We start from the raw sequence: 23,143 nt of genomic DNA, 5'->3' as shown, positions 1-23,143 counted from the left end.
GGTTCGTAGCAGCCCAAAGGCGTTTCAATTTAGTACACAGCTATAGCGCTGACGGCTTTCGTGCCCACGTCCTTCAGTATGCAAACATTATTGTACCGTGTGACCTTACAGCAGCCCCTGCCTGCGCAAGTCCTCGTACGCTCTGGCGTTCATGACGTTCCCCTCTGAGTCCTCGCACTCCACTTCCTGCGCCACCTTGAACGTGTTTTTCTCGTTCTGGTTCCTGAGCTTTTCGTAGAGGGCGAACGCGTCTTCGATTTTCGTGATCTCCTTGAAGTGCGGCGTGTTGGGTATCTTCAGGCACCTCATTCCGAAAGAGTGCCGCCACTCCTGGAAGTGGTTTTCAAAGGCCTTCCGCCCCCAGTACGAGTAATTCCCGCATATTTCGCACTTGAACTCCTGCCCCAGGCCGTGCAGCTTGTAGAGCCAGAAGGGAATGGGCTTGCCATCCCACCCGAGCGGGAGGTTGAGCGGGTTGTATATGGGCTGTTCCTCCTCTTCGCCGCTTGAGACATCGTCAATGTCCAGCTGCTTGTCGGTTCCGACCGACTCGAGTATCTGCAGCGCGAGGCTCTGCGATGCTTCCAGCTCCCTGCTGGTACGTGACTCCCGCTTTTCGATGAACTCGATGGTCTTTTGTATGGTGCTGGTCATGAACTCCTTGTAGTGCTGAATCATGTATTCCATGTAAGCAAGCGACTTGTCATGATCCCTGCTCGCCTTTGAGTGTTCCTCCATTTCTTGCGAGGTTTTTTTGGAGAACGCCTCGGCGATTTTTTTGTATTTTTTTCCGTTTTGGAATGACTGGAAAACCCCCTTGGAGGCGAATAGCCGGTCCACCGGTTTCAGGTAGAGCTCCATTTGCTCCGTGTGGTCCTTCCAATGCGCCGCTCTGTCTGCGATCCACTCCGCCTCGAAGCTGTCCTGGTATGACTTCTTCAGGGAGTCGGTGGTGGCCAGCGGGTTCTGGCGCTGGAAGAATCCCACCAGGTAGTCCATCAGCTTCTCCAGGTAATCGTAGTACTCCTTAACCCTGTATTTGCAGTACCTGGGTATTTCCGCGAATTTGTCGAATTGGTTGAGATACGTGACGTAGTCGATTTCGTTAAAGGGCAGGATGTTGGCTTCCAATTCGCTTTCTGGAATGGACTTTTTGTTCAGCCTGAACACTTCCTGCTGCTGGTGCTGCTTCGCCCTATAGTTTCGCAGCTCCTGGAGGTTAACGAATCGTCTGTAGTGCTCCTGCAGGTCAACGCACTTTCCGTAATTCTCATCCGGGGTGAACTCCAGGTCCACGTTCACCTTCGACATGGCGTCATTAATGACGTTGTTCACCGTCTGCGGCTCCACGGGCACGTTGAGACCCTCATTGCGCTTGTAGTAGTCCTTTATCTTTTTGAGGTTGCTGTAGAAGTTTGTCCACAGCTGTCCGTCGTCGTCCTTGGAAGCAGCGGCCCTGCCGCCTTCTTGCTGCCCTGCGTTAGTGTTAACAACGTCGCTATTGCTCTTACAACCACAACATTTACGAATAGCACAGATATGCCACGCATTTTGCATACACTGCTCATTTCAAGCGAACTGACAGCCACCGCCCTTCCAGCTCAGGATTCCAACCACAACGCCAATACACGGATGGAGGTATTCGCGACATACAGTACAGCAACTTTTGCATACACCACGTCATCATGACCTCTAATAATTGCCAAGCACTCCTATAAAGCGTGTCCATCGCAATTCTGCCCGTGGCGAGCAGTTGAGCGTGTAGACAACTGTTGATGTGCGGGTGCGACTAACCTGCAAGGTACCGGATTTCCTCCTTCCTCAGTCCATCCTCATCCTTGTAGTACGCTATGCACTTTTGAGCGATGCTCTGCGATTGTTCCACGAGCTGCTTGATGGCGCGTTCTATGGTTGCGAGTCTGATCCCAGACGCCCTCCTTCTATCGTTCATGAGCACGCTGATTGCCTTTTCCAGGTACTCGAGCTCCTCCTGGGAGGCCCGGATTCGCTCGAGCATGAACGTCATGGTTTCTGCGACTGGGCGACGCGTATGCTGCCGCGCTCCTTCCCATCTGGGGATTCGCGGCGGCAATGCGCCACGTAGCTAGAGTGCGCTATAAATTAAAATGTGTTCATCCACACCACTCTTTGTAGAAGTCGTTTCCCTGCGCGTCGACGACCACAAAGGCTGGGAAGTTTTTGACGGTGATTTTGTGCACCGCTTCCATGCCCAGCTCGGGGAAATCAATGACCTCGACGCTGGTTATGCAGTCCTTGGCTATGAGCGCCGCGGGCCCTCCTACCGATCCGAGGTAGACCCCTCCGTACTTTTTGCAGGCGTTGGCGAATGCGCGTGACCGGTTGCCCTTGGCCAGTGTTATGAGCGACGCCTGCTTCTCCATGAACATGGCCGCGTAGCTGTCCATCCTCCCCGCAGTGGTAGGCCCAAACGAGCCACTCACTAATCCGTCAGGTCGCTTGGCCGGTCCTGCGTGCTTTGGTGACCAACCCTAGTGCAGCTGGCAAAGCGCAGCACTACACGAACGGCACAACGAGAATAGGAATCGACGCATGCACACAACACCCCTCATGTTCGGCATTCCGAAAGGTCATAACCGGTATCGAGGCACGAACTACGTGGTTGCATCACGTGGCCAGACGACTACGCCACCGCGCTTGTGCCGGATGGCGGAATCGTGCGACAGCGATCACGTTCACCATTAGTAAACAAAAGCAACCCACCTGCGTAGTATATCGGGTACTGCTTGGCGTAGTCCGGCAGATCTCCCGTTTCCTTCAGTATCTGGCTGAGCCTGGCATGTGCGATGTCCCTGGCCACTATCATAGTTCCGTTCAACAGCAACCGCTGCTTCGTTGGGTACTTTCTGATCTGCTCAAGCACCTTATCCATTCCCGCATCCAGGTTCACAATGACCTCTTCTGCGCCATTGGCTTCCTCGATGGCTGGCAGGAAGCGTGCTGGGTCATGTTCCAGTTTTTCCAGGTAGACGCCGGAAGCATCAATTTTGGCCATTATCTGCCGATCAGCCGAGCAGGACACCCCAATTCCTGGACAACAGATGTGCGTTCTAAACACAAGGGGCCTACCGATGGGACATGACGCTCCATGTCGCGGCAGTCGTACGACCCTGACGTCATGGCAGAAGTACTTTCCACCGAATTGCGCACCTATACCTAGATTCCGCGTCATATCCAGTATTTCGCTCTCCAGCTTGACGTCTCTAAAGGCTTGGCCGAAGCTGCCACCCTCCTTGGGCAGCCCATCCAGGTACTTGCAGCTGGCAAGCTTCACTGTCTTCAGCGTCATTTCCGCCGAGAGCCCTCCGATTACCACAGCCAGATGATACGGCGGACAGGCTGATGTTCCGATGGTTTTGATCTGGTCCACCAAGAAGTTTAGCAGCACGTCCGGATTCAGCACCGCCTACAACCCAATGACACGTGAGGATTCTAGCTGTTTAAAAATGCACATACGCTAATACATCGACCAACAAATGAATCTCACGTCGACAATATTAAGCGTTCACCTCACGTTACTACCGTGACGCGGAGGCAACCGATTTAATGATAGCGCTCACCTTTGTCTGCTGGTACAAGAAGGTCTTGTTCGCTGATCCACCACCCTTGGCGATGAACAGGAAATTGTAAGCATCCCCTTCCTTCGCGTACAATTCGATTTGTGCCGGTAAGTTGCATTTCGTGCTGACCTCCTCAAACATGCTGAGAGGCGACATTTGGCTGTACCTGCGGGGCTTTTGGAAAGTTTTTCGCGGAACAGATGTTGACTGCAATGAACATTCGTGAACGGTATAGGGGATGCAAACGGTCACAATGTTGCGCATAGGTTGTTGCTAGCACGCAACCCGCACCAAGCCCGTGGAAACGGTTGCTCATGCGGAGTTGAAGTCGTCAGTTGTCGCATGTTCTCACACAGTGCGCTCGCTAGACTGCTGTTACTGCGCGTACCTGAACTTCCGCTGGACGTATGCGTTGTATACCCCTTTGGCGATAGCGGCTTCGTCGCCCTCGGTGAATACACGGTTGCCCCGCTTGCCGATTACAATGGCGGTGCCAGTGTCCTGGCACCCTGGCAGTACCCTGAACTGATATAGCTTAGGAGCACTTTGACGTACCCTCCCGATGCGACGCATGCGTTTTTGAGCAGCTGCATGGCAACGAATCTATCGTTATTGCTGGCCTCTGCGTCATCCAGGATTCCCCGCAGTTGCTTGAGGTGATCCGCCCTCAGAAAATGCATAATCTCGACAAACGCCCGCTCCGTAAGCTCCTCGATCACTCGTGGAGGTATCGTCAGCATCTTTACGGGTGTCGCGTCGGTAATCGAGGGCACGGACGAGTCTACAACCTTGATGAGGCTGCTGAGGTCGTCCAGCCTCTCGAATTCATATCCCTCCGAACATCCAGCCTTCTTCAGCGGGTCCACGAATCTCAGATCGAACTCGGGCGCCGCTGCAGCCTGCGTAGGCTTTGGCGCGCAGGGCGTTGTCGCCTGCGAGCCGAAACATTTGCAGCCCTGGCATGGGTTTCCATACATCCTAAGCAATTTATTGCGCGCGTTCCATCGTCTTCCGACGTTTTTGACGGCGTTCGTCAGACTCAGCTGGCGCAGCATCGTTATGATCTGAGTCTCCTCCGCCACGTCGCCCCGAGTGGTTGGGCCTAACGTCGGTGAACGGCGCCTACCAATCCGTCGACAGCACTTCCTTCGCGCACTTTACGCATCAGACATGGCTGTTGCGACTTTTGGGTTGTATTATTCTGCGTGTGTAGCCGCGTGCGTACCTTGGCGGCGGCTTACACATTAGGACAAGATGTACAGAAAGCGCGCCATGCCGCCGCAGTACAGCCGCTCGAACGACTCTAACCAGAGATATCGCAACATCTGTATCCAATATTTGATCCTGCTGCTGTTTTTCGCACTTCAGCAAGTTATCCTGTACTACCCTGTCTACTACATCCGCAACGAGCGTCGTATCCTGTACGTGCTGATTTTGGACGCGTTTATAGGTGAGTAGTGCACGCTGCACGATGTATATAGACTGCAGTGCTCTACCTATTGCTCGGTACGGTATCTGCCCGCGGCCACTCGGCGACATGCGTGGCAATTCAGTGGCGTCTGTGCTGCACCAGCACTTTGATAAAGCTTTGTATACTCCTTTTCGTCTCCCATGAAGGCGCTTCATCTGCCTTCGAAGCCTCCAACCGCTTCGCTGCAGGTACGTCGCATTTGCATTTGCCGTGGTTGGCATTTGGTGGACAGTTCAGTAAGGTGTTCCGTTGTTACAGTCTGCATGTCGGGGACTCGAAACTGCCGTGCATAGTGGCGAATAGCTCCTTGACGTGATTCTTGAATTATCCACTTTTTTGTCTCCGTGATTCGTGAACGCTCTTGCATGCTGCCTGTCGGGAATGGGCACTCCCAACTTCTGCATCCTTTCCGCCCGTTGAACCTTTGCTTGAATCAATTGCAGAGAACTACTTGGCATTCATCGGGTTTTACCTGACCCCTATAATGTACATCCTGTTCAACAGGATGTCAAACCTGTTCCTGTTCAATCGTCAGAAGGGCAATGTGAACGTCGACGAGTTGCTTCACTCCGACCTCGCCCTGGCTACCTTCGTCGACATGTGGGACGTGGTCAGCATGCTGGATCACCTGCTTCGTGAGTTTCCCGCGAGCGTCCGTACCATTGCTTCAGGGCGCTATCGCAGCGTGTACGCCTATGCCAAGAGTTCGTCGGTAGTATCGCCCGAAAGCCGCAACTATACCGCGTACGCCGTTTTGTGCGTCTGCAGCATCTTCCTGCTGGGATTCGTCGCTCCCACCGTTGACAGCGACTTGGACGTGGGCAGTGGCGACCTGGAGCGACGCCGGCTGTTCTGGTCCAAACTGGTGGACCGCCTGTGCTGCTGCCGACGCCGCAACAATGAGAAGCGTGTCGATGACGGTGATCCCGACAGCGTGGAGGCGCAGGGCTCGGTCAAACCTCATGTGATGAAGATGAGCCCGGCGCTGAAGGGCCAGTACCTCGATATGTTCACCATCGCGAAGTTCACGTTTCTGATTGGGTTTTGCCTTATCGACGTTCCGTTTTTCATCTACAGGCTGCTGCACCTGCTGCAGGAGAACGTACTATCCATTATGATCTACAAGAACCTGTTGGGCATGGTCATGCGGCCGTACCGCCTTGCGCTGAGCCAGCTGGCGGAACGCGACAGCGCCAAGGGGTGGCAGAGCGCCTTTTTCGAGGCCGCGCCGCTGCCCAACGACCCCGCCACCAAACGCTTGATCCACGACGATCTGAAGCTCCTGGAGGAGTCCAGCGACTCCGAAAACGAGCGCCAGTTTTCGCGGAAGTTTACCGACCGTATGATGAAGCGCGGCAAGACCTCCCTCATGAGCAACCTGCGTAGCCACACGCGGAGCATGCTGAACCGGATCGGCAGCTTCATGCTGCGCAAGAACTCCTCCGCCCGCCAGCTGAAGCCCATGAAGACCACGCTGCCTCCCAAACCCGAGCCTTCCCAGGAGAGCCTGGACGAGAGCAGCCCGCGCGGCGAGCACGCCCCTACGATGCTGCGTTTCAAGTCGCAGGTTGAGTCGGAGAGCAACTACGATGATTGGTCGTCCACTTTCGAGGCCGAGACCACCTCGGTGTCCGACGCGGTGTTGTCCGAGAAGAACGTGGAGAACGAGCGCCGCGACCTGCTCGTCCGGATGTTGAACCACCAGCGCACGCTACCGGTGACCACGTTGGGGTTCTCCATGATATATCGCAAGTGCTGTGATGCGCTATGGCGCCTGTTCAAGGCCGAGCCAAGCTTCGACATGGAGTCGTCGGAGCTGCTGCTGTTCGAGCGCTCGTTTGAGTTTGCGCGGATGCTGGCTGCGATTGCGGTCGCGCTGCTTTCGCGGGCCATCATCGTGATCTGCTGCTACAACTCGTATTTCAGCGTCCGGTCGCCTCGGTTCCTCTTCGGCCGCGAGGTGACGACTGCGTCGCGCTACGAGATGGTACTGTACGGCGTGGTGGTGTTCGCCCCGCTGATTCAGAGCGCGCTGTTCTACCGGCTGCAGCGGTGCGGGTGGTTCGGCTGCCTGTGCCTGTGGGTGCAGGAGGCCGTGAACCTCTGCAGCTACGTGACGTGCGTGTGCTGCCTGCGCGGCTTCGTGAAGACGCCGAACAGCGTGGTCTACGCCATGGAGATCTACGCGCTGCTACAGTGGCCGCTGTGCGTGCTCATGACGCTGCTGGTGGAAGTGCTGCGGAATAAATTGAATACGGTGCGTCTGATCTACGTGTTGTGCAAGCACGGCATGTGCCCCGTGAGCCTGAACCACACGCTGTTCTGCAACGACCTGCTAAAGAACACCACCGTCTGCGACCTGCTGCTGGAGTCGCAGTGGAACTACTTCTCGTCCAGCATCCTGTTCCGTTCGCTGTGCTGCTCCTTCTCTCCGACCAAGACCGAGGTGGTGATCATCCTGGTCGACCTGCTGCTCCGGCTCATGTACATAATTTGCTGCCAGGCGATGCGCGTGATGATGTTCCGCAAGTACGAGATCCAATACGTGATGCTGCGCATGGCCAACTCCATCAGCTTCGACTACCAGGCCCCCGGCGAGACGTTCGCGCTGTCGTCGGAGTACAGGAGTCGGTTCATCACCCCTGCCAACCTCGACGCGTACATCTGCGAGCACGGCCTGCTTTCGTCCCCCGGGATCATCTACCCGCCGTTCTTTTAGCGTAAGTGCGCGAGAAGTACGTGGAGGGTAAGTGTAGCATTCAGACAGTGTTGCGTACATGTTCTACGCGTCAGGCCGCTCGGCGCGAGAAAAATTCCGCGCCGACCGCAACTACACCAGCTAATACTGTAGGATGCATGTGTGTCCGTGCCTGTCGACGCCGTGGTGGCTACATGTCGATGAGCGATTTTGCGATGGCTGCCTGCAGATCGTCATCCTCGTTTTCCGAACTGATCATGCGCTCCTGGTAGACTGAGTCCGGCGGCCGCACCTCATCTCGCTGCGGCTGCGGCCCGTTGAGCTCCTCCTGGAGTCGGCGCGCGAGAGCCACGGACGACTCGTACATTGGGTCCCCCTCGTAATCCATGTAGTCGTAACCTTGCGGAATCTCGCCCTTGACGACAGGTTGCTCGCCGTAGCCCACCGTCTGATGCGGCTGTTGCGCTGGCGGCGTGATTCCGCAGTCTGCAGCTGGCGCGGGGCGCTGGCTATGCGTCTCGCGTGCCTGGGCCTTCTCGTCGGCGCTTTTGCGCGCGAGGTAGGCCTGATGGTGCCTGTTGCGATACGATTCGATTTCATCCATCGTTTTTGTCGTAGACGTAGATTTCCTGCTTGCGTTTGCGGTGGTTGGGTGAGTGTCGTGTGTACTTGAGTCTGAACCCGGCGGCGCTGAGTTCGTCGGTATGCCCGCTTCTGACCTTGTCAGACAGTCTGTGTGCTTCGCATATTTGTGGCGGCTTGATGCTGTACTCTTTCTGTGCGCATATGTCTGCGCATTCGCGTGGTTTCTCACCTTTGGCGGCACGACGATGTCCATGACGAAGGGTACGATATTGATTTCCCTCTGGTGCGCCACGTCCAGGGCGCGTAGACAGGCGCATACCTCCAGGTGAAACGTGGAGCTCTCTGGGACGTACTCCTCCGGCACCTTCCCCGTGACCTGCGCATTTTGGGGCTTCGTTCCGACGGTTGCATTCAGCGAGACGCCAAAACGGTTAACAAACCAACACATTGGCTACGCACCAGTGTTAAGCACGTATCACACATCGCCTTCACTGCTTGTCCACCTGCATTGGTCAGCTGGGAACGGCGTCTTGCATTCGTTCACCACGGAGGAGTCACGACGAACTCCTGGTACGGGTGACGCATCGCGCACCAGAGTAGCGCACTAATGACCGCCGCCACAATGAACACAGCGCAGCTGATATACAGCGTACGGAGGTGCCGAATATTCCCATACGACACTGACCGTTCCAACTACCCATTGCGCATTGAGGCACATGCAACACACCGGCACTCACTCACTCACTCACTCACTCACTCAGATTCCACCGCCACACGAGAACATATCACATATTCCGCATACATTCATGCATTTAAGATGTAAAACTTACGTATTCGCGGTCGCAGATGTCGTCGAGGATGCTTTGGGCGTGTCTCGGGAGCAGTTGTGGAGGCAATATCCCCAGCCTGAACACGTGCCGCACAAGGTGGTGCCTCCGCTGTATCGTGAGCACGAACGTTTTCGACCTCAGCTTCTGTATGGTGTGGAGGACGTGCCTGAGCCAGACGGGCATGAACGTCTGCAGCGTGGTCCTGCTGGCGAAGGTCATGGCGGCCAGCGGCAGCCAGTTGATTGCGCAGATGTCGAACGAGGAATCCCTGATCCTGGTGGTGAGCAGCCTCCACATGACATCGAAATTGCAGTTGCCAACGTAGCCAAGGTCTCCAGCGGCAACGACGCAGTTCGCCGTCATGTAGGCGAGCTCGCGGCCCGTGCCCTTGTCGTCGCTTAGGTTTTCCCGTTCCTTCAGGTGGGCCTGAAGCCGGTTCAGCGTGTTTTCCAGCAGCCACTCGTCCCGCACACGCACGCGTGCCAGCGCCCTCAGGATCACGGTGAGGTGCTGCAAGTTGTGGTGCTCGAAGTTGTCGGCGACCTGCTTGCAGAGCGTCGCGTAGAACTCGTGGTCCTCCAGACAGGCGTTGCTGTATGCATCCATGATCGCCGCAACTTCGTCGGGCCCGAACTCGTGCGGCGAATCTTGTATGCGCTTCGCCATCATGAACATCCAGAACTCGTCGAGGTGCTTGGAGTGCCCGAGAGAGAAGGCGATGTTGGCGACGCTTCTGGGGTCAATTCGGTGCAACCGGTCGCAGATGAAATCGCTGAATACCCTGATGTGGTCGCTGTTGAACTGCGACAGGTTCCTCTTGAGCACCAGCAGGTTAACCACGCGGCTGAGTACCGCCTCGTCCAGTGCCTTGACCTCGTCAGCCACGGCCGCGCCTTCCTCCTTTATCTTCGCATCGAGCTTCTGCAACTGGGAGCCTATGTAGTCGAAAACGGCACTCTCCTTTTCGAAGGTGTACTGTATTATCGCGGCGCTGGCCAGTGCGTCGAGCACTACGGGTACCCCTATCTGGGCAACGTTGTCCATCGAGCCGTGGTTCATCCAGGGCCACGCATGCTCCTCCACGCGATGGATGGCGCTTGCAGTTTCTTTACCTCTGCACTGTTCGCGTATCAGCTGGCCCAGGAACCTCAGCGCCCTGCTGCTGCCGGTGGAACCGCATAGGTAGATAAGGCTGCGTATATCCGTTTCCGTCAGCCCCTTGCGATGCTTATTCAGCGTCTCCACGATTAGCTGCGAGCTTTTTCTGGAGTAGGGATACACGAATATCGTGGTGTCCGTGCGCGACGTTGGGTCGCCCTCCGCATGGTTGACCCCTTCACCGCTGGTGGCGTCGCTACGCATTAACGAATCAACGCACTCCCCTGCCTCCAACGTGGCAGCCTTGTCACCCAGGCCTGCCCACCAGTCCAAACCGCCTACTCCCGAGGGCCCGTGCATCGTGAGGGCAATGTAGCTACGGTATCTTGCGTGGCCCAGCCATATGTCGTTATGCTGTCCGTCGCGGTCGCCGGCAACGGCATCCTGGTAGACTATTTTCGTATGGCTGACCACGCTGGGCAACCTGCCCTGCCGGGACTGCGGTGAGAGTCGCCATAGCTGCTCGGAATCCGGGAGTCCGAGGTGTCTGGCAGCCAGGAGCATGATGTCGCTGCCAGCCGAGTTCTTGCCAGCCACCACCCTGGGCTCCCTCCTCGCCCAGAGGCTACAGGCGCGCGCCACTTCCAGGCTGACGGAATTCGCCAGGCCGCTGTAGCGCCGAGTTGCTAGCGCGGAGGCGTGGCAGCCACCGCGCCACGCGCGCCTGCACATCGCCTTCCTGGTAATCATTCTAGATATGCCAAAGGCCAGAGCAGCTACGTTCGGCTACAGAGTTGCGATATGCCATTACTATTGGCTGTCTGTGCTGCTAAATGTGTAGCGTGAGGCTCTTCCCACGGGTCACTGGAACTCGCAAATGTCGTCGAGCGAGACTGTGAAGGTCTGTCCACGGAATCGGACCTTCGCGTACGTTTTCGTGACTGTCTCAACGTCGACGACGGTGCCTATAGGCACATAGAACTTTTCGTTGTGCCTGGCGATTTGCCGGACCACCTTGCACCTGGTGGCGCCCTGCGCCACCACCGTCTCCAAATACGCCGCAGGCACCGTCACTGGCAACCCGCCCACATCCAGAATAGCCTCGACGCCGTTAACTTTGCCGACGACGCCCTTCTTGCCGAAGTTGGCGTGGTCACGCTGGACAACGCGCACCTGCAGCCCCGGGAGCACCCAGGTGCTCCCCGCATGTGGGCTGTGCGACTGGTGGTACATCTGGTCCTTTTTGAGCTTAGCCATCACGCGGGTATCCGTGAGCGCTTCCATGTTCTGCTTCATGCTCGCGTCCGCGCCTAAACCGGCTCTTTCGTATACCCGTCTCTTGTACTCCTTGGGCTTGTTGGTGTTCTTCTTGGGGTCGAATCCCATCCCCAGCAACATGGCGAGGCCAAATTGGTCCACTGCCACCTTTTCGTACGCCGGTTCGTGGTCACTGGCGTCGCTTGCTTCGGGGTCGGTCTGCAGCTGACGTTTCTTGTTTTTGCCACGCAGGAGGATCGGTGTTGTCTTGGCCGCCTGCTCCACCAGGTCTGTTCCGAACAGTTTCTCACGTAGCTTCTGCTGCTCGACGTCGGCTAATATGAGCTTCGCGACATCTGCGTCTGTGGACGGCGTTGCGATGGGGGCTGGCGCCTGTTGTGGAGCCATGTGACGCTGGGTAGCCTGAGTTGCTGATGTATTGGCTTCAGCCTCATTGCTATTTTCCACTACATTTGATTGACGAGACGCTTCGGATGTCTCGTTGCCGCGCTCGCTTCGCGGCTGTTGACAAAATTGATTCATGCGATTGGTGTCGTTGGCATTTCCAACAACTGTAGCAGCTTCGATCTCAGCCACTTGTGCAGCGTCCGTAGCCTTTTGCAGACCCTTTTTAACAGGGCACATTAGGTTCAACCCATATTTTATCTCTATCGGCGCTTTCTTCGCCGTATGCTGCGGTTCATCCGTGCGTGCTGCCACATCATCCAGGCGATTGGTGCATGGGATAACGCATAGCCCGTCGGAGGCACCGGATTCAAGCGTACCGTAGCCGCCATCTGCGTCATGTGTCGTTCTGAGCAGCCCATTTTCCATTTCCGTGACTTTGACACGTTTAACTGCCTGCTTCGTCTCTGGCACGGCTTCGAAGAACTTCGACGCCGCCGGCTTCGCCACCCTGCCGGCGTCAGCAGGCTTTGCCGCCGCCGATGACAGCCCGAAACTGATTTTCATGCCGGCCAATGTCGGTGTCGCAGTGGACATCGGCGACATTCATGGAAGCACGCGTGGGCCACCTATGTGTACGCGGATTCCATGCGGTTAGTCAGATTTCCATTTGTCATAGCGACAGCTAAGAATATTTTAGCGTGCCTTGTGGCATGATTAATATGTATAATAGTATGTTTTAGAGGCACACTCTTGGCAAGAGCCATGTGTAAGTTTTCGTATCCGCGAACTGCTTCGTTTTAGCCACCGCGGCCAATGCGCCGGATTCACTCCCACCTACAATAAACGTGACATACAAATACTGCTGATATGGGATACTTGACGGTCGGAGCCCCTCTGAGTCATGAGGAGACGGCCAAGCTCGCCAATCGCATTCGCCTGCTTGGCACTCTGGAGGTCCTGCGATGCTACCTGAATAACCACGACCGCAAGGACGCCACCCGTTGGTTCGGCCACGAGTGCGAGTACATGCTCATTCACTTGGACCCGGCTGCCCGTTCGGCGAGGCTCGTGCCATGCGCTCCTCTGTTGTTGGAAAAGATCCCCGTTCCGCTCGAGCACGATGCCGGCCAGTTCATTTTCATGCCCGAATTCGGAGCGTTCATGGTGGAGGGAACTCCTGGTACGCCATGGATTTTGGATAAGGATAACACGACTGAGGTGTTTGAATGGTTCAGTGGAGCACGCCGTCACATACGCCTCGGATTGGAGCGCTTGGGCATTACCGACGTACATCCGTTCACGCTAACGTCGTTCCCGCTGCTGGGCACGCCCGACTCCGTTTTCGAACATCCAATGATCAAGCCCCCTCAGCAACCGGTGATGCTGAGCGAGTTTTGCGGCGACGTGCTGGTGAACCCTCACCCCCGTTTTGTAACGCTGGCGCGCAACATACGCCTGCGCAGGGGTAAGAAGGTGCATATCAAATCGCCTCCGTTCGTCCAGAACGCCTGTATTATACCACCAGGGGCATCTGCGCGCGTTGCGCCTGCTACCGGCGCCCCGCCCACCAAGGCTCCGGCTGCTGATCCGCATTCGCCGCTTGCACCGCGCGCTGTGGAGGGTACAGCGGCTGCTACGGATGAGAAACTGGTGCTTGGTTCACGCACTGGCGTGAACCTGAGCTTCGATTTCCGCAAGGAAGCTGAGGCGGCGCTGTCGTCGGCGTTTCTGGACCCTGCCAACCATATTGGTGACGCCGACCTGCGCAGAGAAATCGACAGCGTAATAGCAAGCAGCGATGTGCGTAATCAGGATAAAATACCTGTCGTCGCTGCCGCCAATCACGACCCGATTTACATGGACGCCATGGCGTTCGGAATGGGCATGTGCTGCCTTCAGGAGACCTTCAGCTGCATCGATGAACTGGAGGCTCGATACCTCTACGACCAACTGGCGGTGCTGTCGCCGCTGTTCCTTGCGCTGACAGCGGCCACCGCGGTGTTCAAGGGCACCATGTCGTCCCATACGACGCGTTGGCGGGTGCTCTCGCAGTCGGTCGACGACCGCCGCGACGATGAGCTTGAGCGCGTGCCGTTCTCCAGGTTCTCCACGGCGTCGCTGTTCGTATCGCTCGATCCGTACCTGCTGGCGCACTATAAGCGCTTGAACGACGTGCTCGTCCCATCGCGACCGGACGTCTACGATGCGTGCGTCTCCGCAGGTATGGACCGTGTGATCGCGCGGCACTTCTCCGCCATCCTGTCGCGGGACCCCCTGGTGGCTTTTGAGCAGGACTTAGACGCGGTCGACATCCACAGCACGGACGAGCACTTCGAGTCGTTCCAGAGCACCAACTGGAACACGGTGCGTCTGAAGCCGCCTCCATTGAAGGGCAGCGGATACCCCATTCCGTGGCGCGTGGAGTTTCGGTGTTGCGAGGCGCAGCTGCGCGACAAGGAGTCCGCGGGCCTGGCGTGCGCGATCGCACTGCTGGTGCGTGTCATGCTGAAGGAGCGCTGGAACCTGTACATGCCGATGTCGCTGGTCCACGAGAACATGGAGGCGTCGGACAGCCAGGACGCCATAACGAACCACAAATTCCACTTCGTCACTGACCTGAGTCGTGGCAGCGGCGAAGTAGGGCGCTACACTCTCCGCGAGATTTTCTTCGACGAGGACAAGCTGGGCCTCTTCGCTCGCTGCGCGACCCATTTGGCCCATGAGCTGTCCTCGGGAGCGCTATCGCAGCAGTCGTACGATTTGCAAATCGACTACCTCAACGTGCTGAAGCACCGGGCGTACGGTGCCAGCGCAACGAATTCGCAGGAGATCCGCGACTATGTGCTGGGACACCACGAGTACCGCGGTGACGGCGTCGTTACCCCGCATGTGGTACACGACATGCTTGACGCAATTCTAAAGTCAAATTAGTGGCGCATGTCAGCGTTTGGCGCGCCTGATGCTGATGGACACTCGATGATCGGCGAAGAGCCTTTTCACGCTATCGAGGGACTCCGGGTCGCATTCCAGCGATGCGGTCGCGTCGTCACCGCACCGCGGGATGACCATGCTCAGGCGGGGCGCCGCGTACGCGGAGTCACCCACATCACTGGTGCCGCCGGCGTCGCAATCGTGACGGCCGGGCTTGTTGTACCCCAGCAACTTGACTACGCCTGAATGTCGAGTGTACATTTTAGCATGTCGCCCTACCGTGCAGGCAGAACCTGGAGTCTTCCGCCATGAGCACAACCGAGCCCGAATCGACCACCATGGCCACGGGTATGGTGCTGTTTCTACAATGAGATGGCTCACTGGCTTGTCCCACCTGTAGTCGCGGCCGCCGATGGTGAATATGGCCGGTGCTCCGAGGCTGATGTTGACCACGGTGTCGTCAGTCTCCTCCGCGTCATCCTTGTGGAGGCGCAGGAAGTAGCCCTTCGTGTAGCAGTTGATGATTGCCGCCTGCGGGGGGTGTTGCCGGCACCGTCGACACTCACGTCGGGCACGTATTCGCGGTTGAAATGCGATAAGAGCGACTGCGTTATCTTGACCAGCGGCTCGGGGAATGCGCTGTAACCGCGGTAACTCCTCGTGCCCCAGCTGCGTAGCTTTAGAACTGCATCGGTGCGGCTCACTCGTACATGTGCCCGATGGTCGCCCATCTGAGCTTTTTGAAGTTGGCGGACGCTGCGCAATCTGAGCTGCATGTAACGCCAACTAACGCCATATCGGTGTGCAGAGAGCCCTGTCGTTCTGGTAGATGTTGCTGTTGTTAGGCGGCTGAGCGTGGGTTATGCTGTGGCAGTCGCAGCTCACGTTGATGTACTCGGTGAGCGTCCGGCACATGAGCCTTTCGCACTGCGCTTCCGTGAGGTAGTTTCTCACCAGATACAACCCTGTGATGCATCGAGTCGTGCTGCGCGTCGCGATACCTGGGAATCCGTCGAACGTGTACACCGTCGCCTGGCCTGCATGGTGCAGATCGCTGCACGGCGGCAGGAAGTGGACTTTGTATATGCCTGCGATGCGCAACGCCTCCTGCAACCTCTGATTTCCACTGGCGTCGTCGTCCGCTGCGCCTTCCGAACTCAGGCGTATGGCGGCGGCGATGCTGCTCCTAAAGGTCTGCGTGTTGAGTGATTCCAGCGGCGTGTTCCTTATTTCGTTGAATACAGCGTTGGAGTGGCTCCTAACAGCGTTCTCCTCGTACATTTTCGCTGCCGGCAGTGCTACATCGAGGCGTCGCGCGATTCCCGTGAACGTTGCAGCACTGCCGCATCACCGCCCAGACACGTCTGCGGGCTTGACGAGAGATTAGCGCCGGCAACGCCACACCGACTCCACACACCCAGTGTAACGCACGTTGTAAATTCGTTAAGTATCATGCGATGTTGACGTAAGGGCCGCACGGCCATGCCTTAGGTATGGAGTCCGGGGGTGTGTGACCCGTTGTTTGCACCTACTCGAGTGCTTACGTACGCAGCGAAGCTGGCGCTGCCAAAGCATACTGCCACTAAGGCTGCCGTGTGATCCTGGGTTTGACTTCCATGCCGCTTAGGCTCCAGCACGGCCGGCCGTTGGCGCTCAGTCGAGGTCGATCCCCCTCGGCTGCGGCGCCCCCGGCCTGCCCGTCGACTGCGACTTCGTGCCAAGGCTGCGCGCCTGCGCCTCCAAAAAGTGCTGCTGCAGCCCCGCCAGCTTTTCCTCCAGCGTGATCAGGCAGATCTCCAGAATTTTTTCCGGCTGTATGGCGCCGTTGGATTCCACGGTGAAGTGGAACTTGGTCTCGTCGGGCTGGATGCGTATCAGGTCCCTCACGCCCATTTCGCGGGCCTGATTGAGGCACTCATCGCAGTAGATGCAGTCGAGGAGGTTCTCGACAACCAGCTCGGACTTGGTGGTGCTCGAGAACATGCTCTTCGGGCTGCTGAGCTTGAACACCTTGCGCGGGCAGCTGTTCACGATGAGCGTCTTGTCCTCCAGCGTGAGCTTCTCCGCCTCATGCTTGTTGATGGTGATGATCGGTTCCATTTTGTACGCGACGTTGGCGACCATCCACTTAGCGTGGAACTTGCCCATCCCCTTGGTCGCCGTCATCTTCATGCTGATCGCCTGGCCGCGCTTGAGTTTGACTATGGGTATTCCCCCTGTGGGCGCGGCTGCATCCTCGAAATCCTTGGTGCGTGGCTGGTCGTACGCGCTGCCGTGGTACGCTGCTCCGGAGGACGCCGCCCCGCCGACGGCCGACTGCGCGCTCTCGGTGGGCGCCTCCATCCAGTGCGCTGAGGCATTGGCATTGTTTTCCATCGACCCGTCCATCGCTGCGTACGAGGTGTTGCCGTATGTGCCGGCCAACGTGTCCACGCTGGGCCTAGGTACGGGCATGGGCGCCGCTGCGGCGCCACGCGCGTTGTCCCAGCTGTCCAGCTTGATGTCGTAGTGCGTGACGACCCGCGACTCGCCCTGGCACTTGACGTCCAGCGAGTACTCCACAGTGCACCGGGAGCATTTGTCGCTGCAGTTGCACTTGTCTCTGTACTCGAAGCTGCGAGCGTTCCTGGAGTCGATGGGCAGCAGGCCGAGTCGGTGGGCGAGGTACTCGTCGTGCAACACCGACGTGTTCTCCAGTATCGTCACCACCTCAATGGCGAGCGTCGGTATTTCGCTGAGCATGATCCGCCGCATCGCGTTCGCCGTCGCGACGTCCGCGTTGAGCAATATGAACACCATCTTGCTGCTGGTGAGGCTGACGATGTCTATCGAGGGCCTGAGATTCCGCGTTGTCCACTCCATCTTGCTGGATACAAACCTGTGACAACGTAAGTGGCAGTCTCAACGTCGCATCGGAACATCACACAACGGGCGCCGTGGATATAGCCGTTCAATAACGGCATCAGGAAAGCACAGTCCGGTCATTCAACCGACACCGCCGCGGCATTGGATGATCGGAGCCGTATCATATAAGACGATTGCCGAATGTCAGACCGTAAAGCACGCAAAATTTAGTGCCACAACCATGTCAGCATGGATGGCGACTACGGGCATCATTGAGGAGTCATGCGGCCATACCCAGCATAACCGATCCAGCGACAGCAACACCTGAATCGCGCAGCCGAACACAGAACACATAAGAGAGCCGTCAATATGGCATAATACCGCCGCCTCCGCATACCCGTATGTACACCGCGCGCATACTAACAGCGTAGGCTTCACGAATACGGGAATAACACGATTGTGACTGCGGAGCCAGAGCTCCGAGTGTAGTAAACGATAGGCGTACAACTAACCTTACGTTAACGCTGCCCCTTGCGATGACTGTCACGTAGCGATCTCGGATATTACAGGCTCCCCCGAACCACCATTCCACGAAACCCTACGTACAAAGAGCGAAATAATTCGAGCGTAGCCCAATCGGTGTGAGAAGAACTGGAAGGCTGTGAGATGTCAGCGTTCCAACGAAGGCAGTCTGAGCGTGGCGGACGCAGCGCCTCTAAAGTTCGCCACTATGTCAATCGTATTATAGCGCTATGACGCTCTCGCCATTCGCCTCTGCATGAAGGAAGGCGCTATGTGTGTATTTAGCATAGCACGGTAGCGGGGGTCACTGCGGTACCGCGAGCACACGCGGATCCGCTGCGCGGATGGACCGATCGCTTCGACAACCATGACTGTGTGACTATCGTTCTTTTTACACTGGGTTCGCTTGTAGATTGCGACGGATGTTACAGCCGTGTACACATCGCCGCTGTCGGACACGCTCAGTGGAGGTTGCGATCAAGGGCGTCGGGGTTCACGACCTCCATGATCTCTATGGCGCGGTGTATGTACTGCGCGTGTTTCGTCTTGCCCTTGTGGAAATTGAGATCTTCGTAGGCGGCCATGTCGGAAAGCGCCTGCCTGAAGGTCCGCGTGCCGTGCTCGCCGTAGAAGGTGCCCAGTATGGGCTTGACGATCATGCAGACGTGCATATCCGCGTTTCTGTCAGCGGTGGCGTCCACGAAGTCCGCGTACGCCTCCAGGAGCGCCCGGCGTGTTTTGCAGGTGGCGGGATTCTCGGCTTCGCCGTAGATGTCCGTGTCCACCCTGGCCAGTTCGCAGGGGTTGTCGTAGGCCATCCGGCCGATCATGACGCCGTATGCGCCTCTGCCTAGCGCTTCCTTGACCTCGTTAAGCGACTTGACGCCCCCGTTGAGCGTGAAGTTAAGTTGCGGGAACTCCTGGCACAGCCTGTAGACACGCTCGTGGTCAAGCGGAGGTATTGAGCGGTTTTTCTTCGGGTTGATCCCGTTAAGCCACGCCTTCCTTGCGTGCACTATGAAGTGGTCGCACCCCGACTCCGCGACCGTAGTTACGAATTCGCGCAGGAACTCGTAGCTGTCCTTGTGATCCACTCCCAGTCTGTGCTTCACCGTGACTGGAACGGTGACAGCCTTCCTGAGTTCGCAGAGTATGTCCCTCACCAGGCGGGCGTCGTTCATCAACGCCGCCCCGAAGCACCCCTTTCCTGACACCCTCGCGGAGGGGCAGCCTGCGTTGAGGTTAACCTCGTCGTACCCGTACGGCACTGCGATTGCGGCGGCCTCCTTGAGGGTCTCAGCGTTGTTCCCCCCCAGCTGCAGGACCACGGGAGGCTCGTTTGCGCCACAATGGAGCATGTCGTCCACCGTCTTCCGCTCGCCGTGTATCACCGTCATGTCCGGCATCATCTCCGACCACAGCTGCGCTCGCTTGGTGATGAGGCGCATGAACTGCCTGTCAGATTTATTAAGGTCAGCCACTTGGTATACCTGAATTCGAAATACGTCACATCCAGCATTGGCGCTATTTGTACTAGGGGTCGTTGGTGTTTGGCTCCTCTTCGCGCCTCCCCCTGCAACCACGGCCGCGGGTCGGCGGCAACGGCGGCCGGCAACTCGCTGCGCATCCTGGCGTCCCCTTCAGACAACGATGGGCTCGCAGCCATCGTGTAGCCATATGACGGGGCTAGGGGCGTGTTAGTGTGCACAGCGAAGGCTTCTATTGCTTTTGGCAACAGGCATCCCAGCACCGATTTAAAGAGCAGTATGTGCCGGAGTTTCGCCACTCCGCAATACATCAGCGCCGCCCTGCGCGCGCCGTGCGGCTAACCACGGCAACATCGCCCCTGTTTATCAGTTCATTCGATTCAGCGACTGGCGCGCGTTCGAGCTACACCTTCCAGTCTAGCGCTAACGCGCGGTGGGCTCAGCGCCGCCGCAGCCCCGACTGTCCTGCCTCGGATTCCCGCTACCTTCCAGACCAATTAGACGCGCAAACTCGGTGATGTGCAACTGTGGATAGTTTACTAACCGGTCGGTCGTCACCGATGGCTGACGAGCCGGGCGCCGCGCGGACGCGCCGTCCGTCGTCCGGTCCTAGGAAGGCGCCCATTGTGGACAACTTCGTCCTTATGTTCTACAACAAGGACGGCTCGGCGCCGGCGTATTCGAGCGCTGACTGCGCCGGTTCACTCAGCAGCGAAGCGTCATTTCGAGAGAAGGTGCGAGACTACTTGGAGCGGATCAAAGAGCTCCGGCGCGAGATAACGGACAAGTACCACGCGAAGAAGCTGACTGAGGACAAGATGCAGGCGTTGCTGTTCGAGCTGCGCGTGCAATCGCGGTTCAGCGCGTTGAATGTTAAGAAGCGTCAGGCCGTCAAGGTGCACCTGCAGCGGAAGTTGCTGCTGTGCGAAAAAATCTACCTGCTCACCATTCGCCTGCAGAAGCTCTACATCGAGTTGGCCGAACTGGTGGACAGTCGTGCTTCACATTGTGTTCAGCTGCATCGCACTGCGCGGCGCTGTGCTTCTGCCCTCTACGAGCACAGGAGGCGCATGGCGGCGACGTAGAGAGCTGCGCTTACCGGTGGCATCAATTGAGAACGCAATTCCCCTTTGATGGGCGTGGAGGAACGATGTACATTCCCAGTCCCCGCATTGGCGGAGCACTGCTGTCCGTAAGCTCTCAACTGCGCCAGCTGCTGCGGCCGGAACTCGCCCGATCGCCCTCAGCCACACCTGACGAAAGTATCGTGTCGCTCAACCGTATTTGACAGTTCCGGCAATGTGATGCCGGAAGCGCCCGCCGCGGGCAACGCGCCTATTTCCCGGTGGGCCGTAGGCTCGTTCATTGACAGGTGTTGTCTACGTATGGTAACATTGATATTATAATAGTTGTAGGTACTCTTTACATTGGTTGTTATGTACGTTTTGTTGGCGTCATTGTGGGTCATGGGCAGTCCGTGGCAGCGTGGATGAGTGTCTACATCGCTCGCACGATCCTACAGTGTCGTAACAAGCCGGCGAAGCTGTCATTCACATATCTGTACCTACGTAGACCGTTTTTTAAACGTGAATTCGGCTGTCATTTTAATCATACACTGCGCTGCGCGGAGAGCGCATTGCGCTCCGCTCCCTTGTTCAATATCTCGACGTTTGCCTCCCACGACTCGTTCCTGTCAGCCCGCTCACAAATGGCGCGCAGCGTTCTCAGCTTTTTCGGGTTGTCGCGCACGAGATTGTAATAGATGTAGAAAATGCCCTGATAGCCCTCGTCAGCAACAAGCAGCGTGGAGCAGAGTCTGATGAAGTACTGCTCCATTTGTTCCATGACGCGACTCTTCACTTTGACTGGTAGATTGCGTGCCGCCATTGTCCGCACGTTATGGTGGAGATTCCTGACGAACCAGGCCAAACGCCCGTTCATTTTGGTTTTCTTGGTGATCTTAAGCAGTAAACCTTCTACGCCCATGCAGTCACTGCCGAGCAGCTTCTCCACGCCATGCATCAGGTCAGCACCCTTCATTTTCAAACGTTTCAGAAACTCCCTTACCAAGTACAGCTTGATACTCCACACATCACTCTCCTTCGGGAAGCTGAGGAGCAGCCCGTCAATGATGGAGGATAGCGCAATCAGAGAATCGTGATCGGCGGACCGGATGATACGTCGCAGGTGCGTCATGGCGTAGGCGTGCGGCATCAGCACGTACAGCAGCATGGCTGCGGTGGAGACAATTATCCTTCGGTACTTTACTTTGGGCGAACGGTGGTGGATTGTGCCCGCAGTGAACAGAAGCTTTGCGTCCCATACTTCACTTTGCGACGGAGGCAACACTGACATTCTTTGTTCGTATTCTAGCGGTGGAATCTGTTGGACGATCCGACTGACCATGGACGACATCTTACTGCGTCGCGCTATTCTCGGCTCTGGGTTGCGGCGGTATCGGTCGACGTTTTCCAGTATTTTGACGAACACATTGGCAAGTTGATAGGCGCAGCAGCTGCACATGACTATGTGTGACCGTCCGTCCTCACGTCCGACGTAAATGTGGAATTTCAGCCTCTTGGGGAGTTCAACATCATTCGCATTCGCCAGCATGGCCGTGATTATTTGCTTTTGAGTCGCATTCAAAATGTGATTTTGGCTATCCAGAAGGCATGCGATTCCTGATTCTTTGGCCAAAGCGCTGTTGAAGTGCTCATTCTCAGGCCCTTGTGGTTCGCCATCAACGTGATGTTCTCCGACCGAGCCAGTCAGGGGCGATGAGAAAAAGGAAGAAAACACCGGTGACTTTACGAGTGCGTACTCCCGGATCTGCGTGAGATGCATATCGTGTAAATTGGCTAGGATGAAGTAGAAAGCAACGACGTAAACAGGCGGCCAGTCGCTGACGATATGTCGGTTTAAACAGCAGAACCAATCCACCTCTGCGAGCCACAGGAAACTTTCCCAATCGTGGTTATCATCTTCGCGACCTTCCATGGCGGAAAAGACAGATTGCAGCTTGTAAGTGTTCCTGTACGTTGCACCGGCTCACGTGTGTAACGCCGAATAGTCGCGAATGTAAACGTCTTTGATACCTTTAATTACAATTCTTTGGACTAGCGTGTCCGTTTTGTTGATCATTTTTCTAGTGGCGGGTCCAGCCTGTCGAAGGAATGCAGCGGTATCCGTGAGCGGCTACACGCCCCCATAGTAACCAATGCTTTCTCGTCCATGTGCACCAATTTGTCGAATAAATCGCTCTAAACGAGTGGAATGTTGAGGTGACAATTACTGCTCTGCGGATAGCCGTGTTGCGATCGCGCTCCTACTTTTGTGTGTCTCGTGGACACTCGTGTATCGATCTCCATATAAGGAGCTTGTTCGTATGATGCACGCCGACTGGTGACGTGGCG

At 56.9% G+C, this 23,143-nt stretch overlaps 11 protein-coding genes across 11 annotated transcripts; 3 read left to right on the top strand and 8 right to left on the bottom strand.

The window, feature by feature from the left end:
* Window positions 1-105: 105 nt before the first annotated feature.
* On the bottom strand, window positions 106-2,026 carry BBBOND_0206390 (splicing factor 3a protein, putative; the record flags this gene model as incomplete). The annotated part of the gene is made up of 2 exons (XM_012912213.1): window positions 106-1,475; window positions 1,795-2,026. 2 exons carry the CDS (start codon window positions 2,024-2,026, stop codon window positions 106-108), a joined length of 1,602 nt encoding a protein of 533 aa, XP_012767667.1.
* Window positions 2,027-2,132: 106 nt separating this feature from the next.
* On the bottom strand, window positions 2,133-4,654 carry BBBOND_0206380 (fumarate hydratase, putative; the record flags this gene model as incomplete). Its single annotated transcript, XM_012912212.1, has 5 exons — window positions 2,133-2,488; window positions 2,743-3,445; window positions 3,600-3,765; window positions 3,988-4,119; window positions 4,155-4,654. The coding sequence occupies 5 exons, from the start codon at window positions 4,652-4,654 to the stop codon at window positions 2,133-2,135; spliced, it is 1,857 nt and encodes a 618-aa protein (XP_012767666.1).
* Window positions 4,655-4,853: 199 nt separating this feature from the next.
* Window positions 4,854-7,789, top strand: BBBOND_0206370 (hypothetical protein, conserved; the record flags this gene model as incomplete). The annotated part of the gene is made up of 3 exons (XM_012912211.1): window positions 4,854-5,049; window positions 5,088-5,258; window positions 5,514-7,789. 3 exons carry the CDS (start codon window positions 4,854-4,856, stop codon window positions 7,787-7,789), a joined length of 2,643 nt encoding a protein of 880 aa, XP_012767665.1.
* A 169-nt stretch (window positions 7,790-7,958) lies between these two features.
* On the bottom strand, window positions 7,959-11,031 carry BBBOND_0206360 (hypothetical protein, conserved; the record flags this gene model as incomplete). Its single annotated transcript, XM_012912210.1, has 2 exons — window positions 7,959-8,729; window positions 9,184-11,031. 2 exons carry the CDS (start codon window positions 11,029-11,031, stop codon window positions 7,959-7,961), a joined length of 2,619 nt encoding a protein of 872 aa, XP_012767664.1.
* A 111-nt stretch (window positions 11,032-11,142) lies between these two features.
* BBBOND_0206350 (hypothetical protein, conserved) lies at window positions 11,143-12,510 on the bottom strand (the record flags this gene model as incomplete). Its single annotated transcript, XM_012912209.1, has 1 exon — window positions 11,143-12,510. The coding sequence occupies one exon, from the start codon at window positions 12,508-12,510 to the stop codon at window positions 11,143-11,145; it is 1,368 nt and encodes a 455-aa protein (XP_012767663.1).
* Window positions 12,511-12,813: 303 nt separating this feature from the next.
* On the top strand, window positions 12,814-14,877 carry BBBOND_0206340 (glutamate-cysteine ligase catalytic subunit, putative; the record flags this gene model as incomplete). Its single annotated transcript, XM_012912208.1, has 1 exon — window positions 12,814-14,877. One exon carries the CDS (start codon window positions 12,814-12,816, stop codon window positions 14,875-14,877), a length of 2,064 nt encoding a protein of 687 aa, XP_012767662.1.
* Window positions 14,878-14,886: 9 nt separating this feature from the next.
* Window positions 14,887-16,158, bottom strand: BBBOND_0206330 (Alpha-ketoglutarate-dependent dioxygenase alkB; the record flags this gene model as incomplete). The annotated part of the gene is made up of 6 exons (XM_012912207.1): window positions 14,887-15,119; window positions 15,157-15,239; window positions 15,272-15,408; window positions 15,444-15,546; window positions 15,582-15,633; window positions 15,669-16,158. The coding sequence occupies 6 exons, from the start codon at window positions 16,156-16,158 to the stop codon at window positions 14,887-14,889; spliced, it is 1,098 nt and encodes a 365-aa protein (XP_012767661.1).
* Window positions 16,159-16,530: 372 nt separating this feature from the next.
* Window positions 16,531-17,739, bottom strand: BBBOND_0206320 (DNA-directed RNA polymerase II, putative; the record flags this gene model as incomplete). Its single annotated transcript, XM_012912206.1, has 1 exon — window positions 16,531-17,739. The coding sequence occupies one exon, from the start codon at window positions 17,737-17,739 to the stop codon at window positions 16,531-16,533; it is 1,209 nt and encodes a 402-aa protein (XP_012767660.1).
* A 965-nt stretch (window positions 17,740-18,704) lies between these two features.
* Window positions 18,705-19,909, bottom strand: BBBOND_0206310 (dihydrouridine synthase (Dus) domain containing protein, putative; the record flags this gene model as incomplete). The annotated part of the gene is made up of 2 exons (XM_012912205.1): window positions 18,705-19,698; window positions 19,734-19,909. The coding sequence occupies 2 exons, from the start codon at window positions 19,907-19,909 to the stop codon at window positions 18,705-18,707; spliced, it is 1,170 nt and encodes a 389-aa protein (XP_012767659.1).
* A 381-nt stretch (window positions 19,910-20,290) lies between these two features.
* Window positions 20,291-20,815, top strand: BBBOND_0206300 (hypothetical protein, conserved; the record flags this gene model as incomplete). Its single annotated transcript, XM_012912204.1, has 1 exon — window positions 20,291-20,815. One exon carries the CDS (start codon window positions 20,291-20,293, stop codon window positions 20,813-20,815), a length of 525 nt encoding a protein of 174 aa, XP_012767658.1.
* A 523-nt stretch (window positions 20,816-21,338) lies between these two features.
* On the bottom strand, window positions 21,339-22,727 carry BBBOND_0206290 (hypothetical protein, conserved; the record flags this gene model as incomplete). Its single annotated transcript, XM_012912203.1, has 1 exon — window positions 21,339-22,727. The coding sequence occupies one exon, from the start codon at window positions 22,725-22,727 to the stop codon at window positions 21,339-21,341; it is 1,389 nt and encodes a 462-aa protein (XP_012767657.1).
* Between the last annotated feature and the right edge of the window lie 416 nt (window positions 22,728-23,143).

This window comes from Babesia bigemina (assembly GCF_000981445.1).
Source record: "Babesia bigemina genome assembly Bbig001, chromosome : II".
Classification (NCBI taxonomy): domain Eukaryota; phylum Apicomplexa; class Aconoidasida; order Piroplasmida; family Babesiidae; genus Babesia; species Babesia bigemina.
This window is presented reverse-complemented; position numbering and strand designations above follow the sequence as displayed.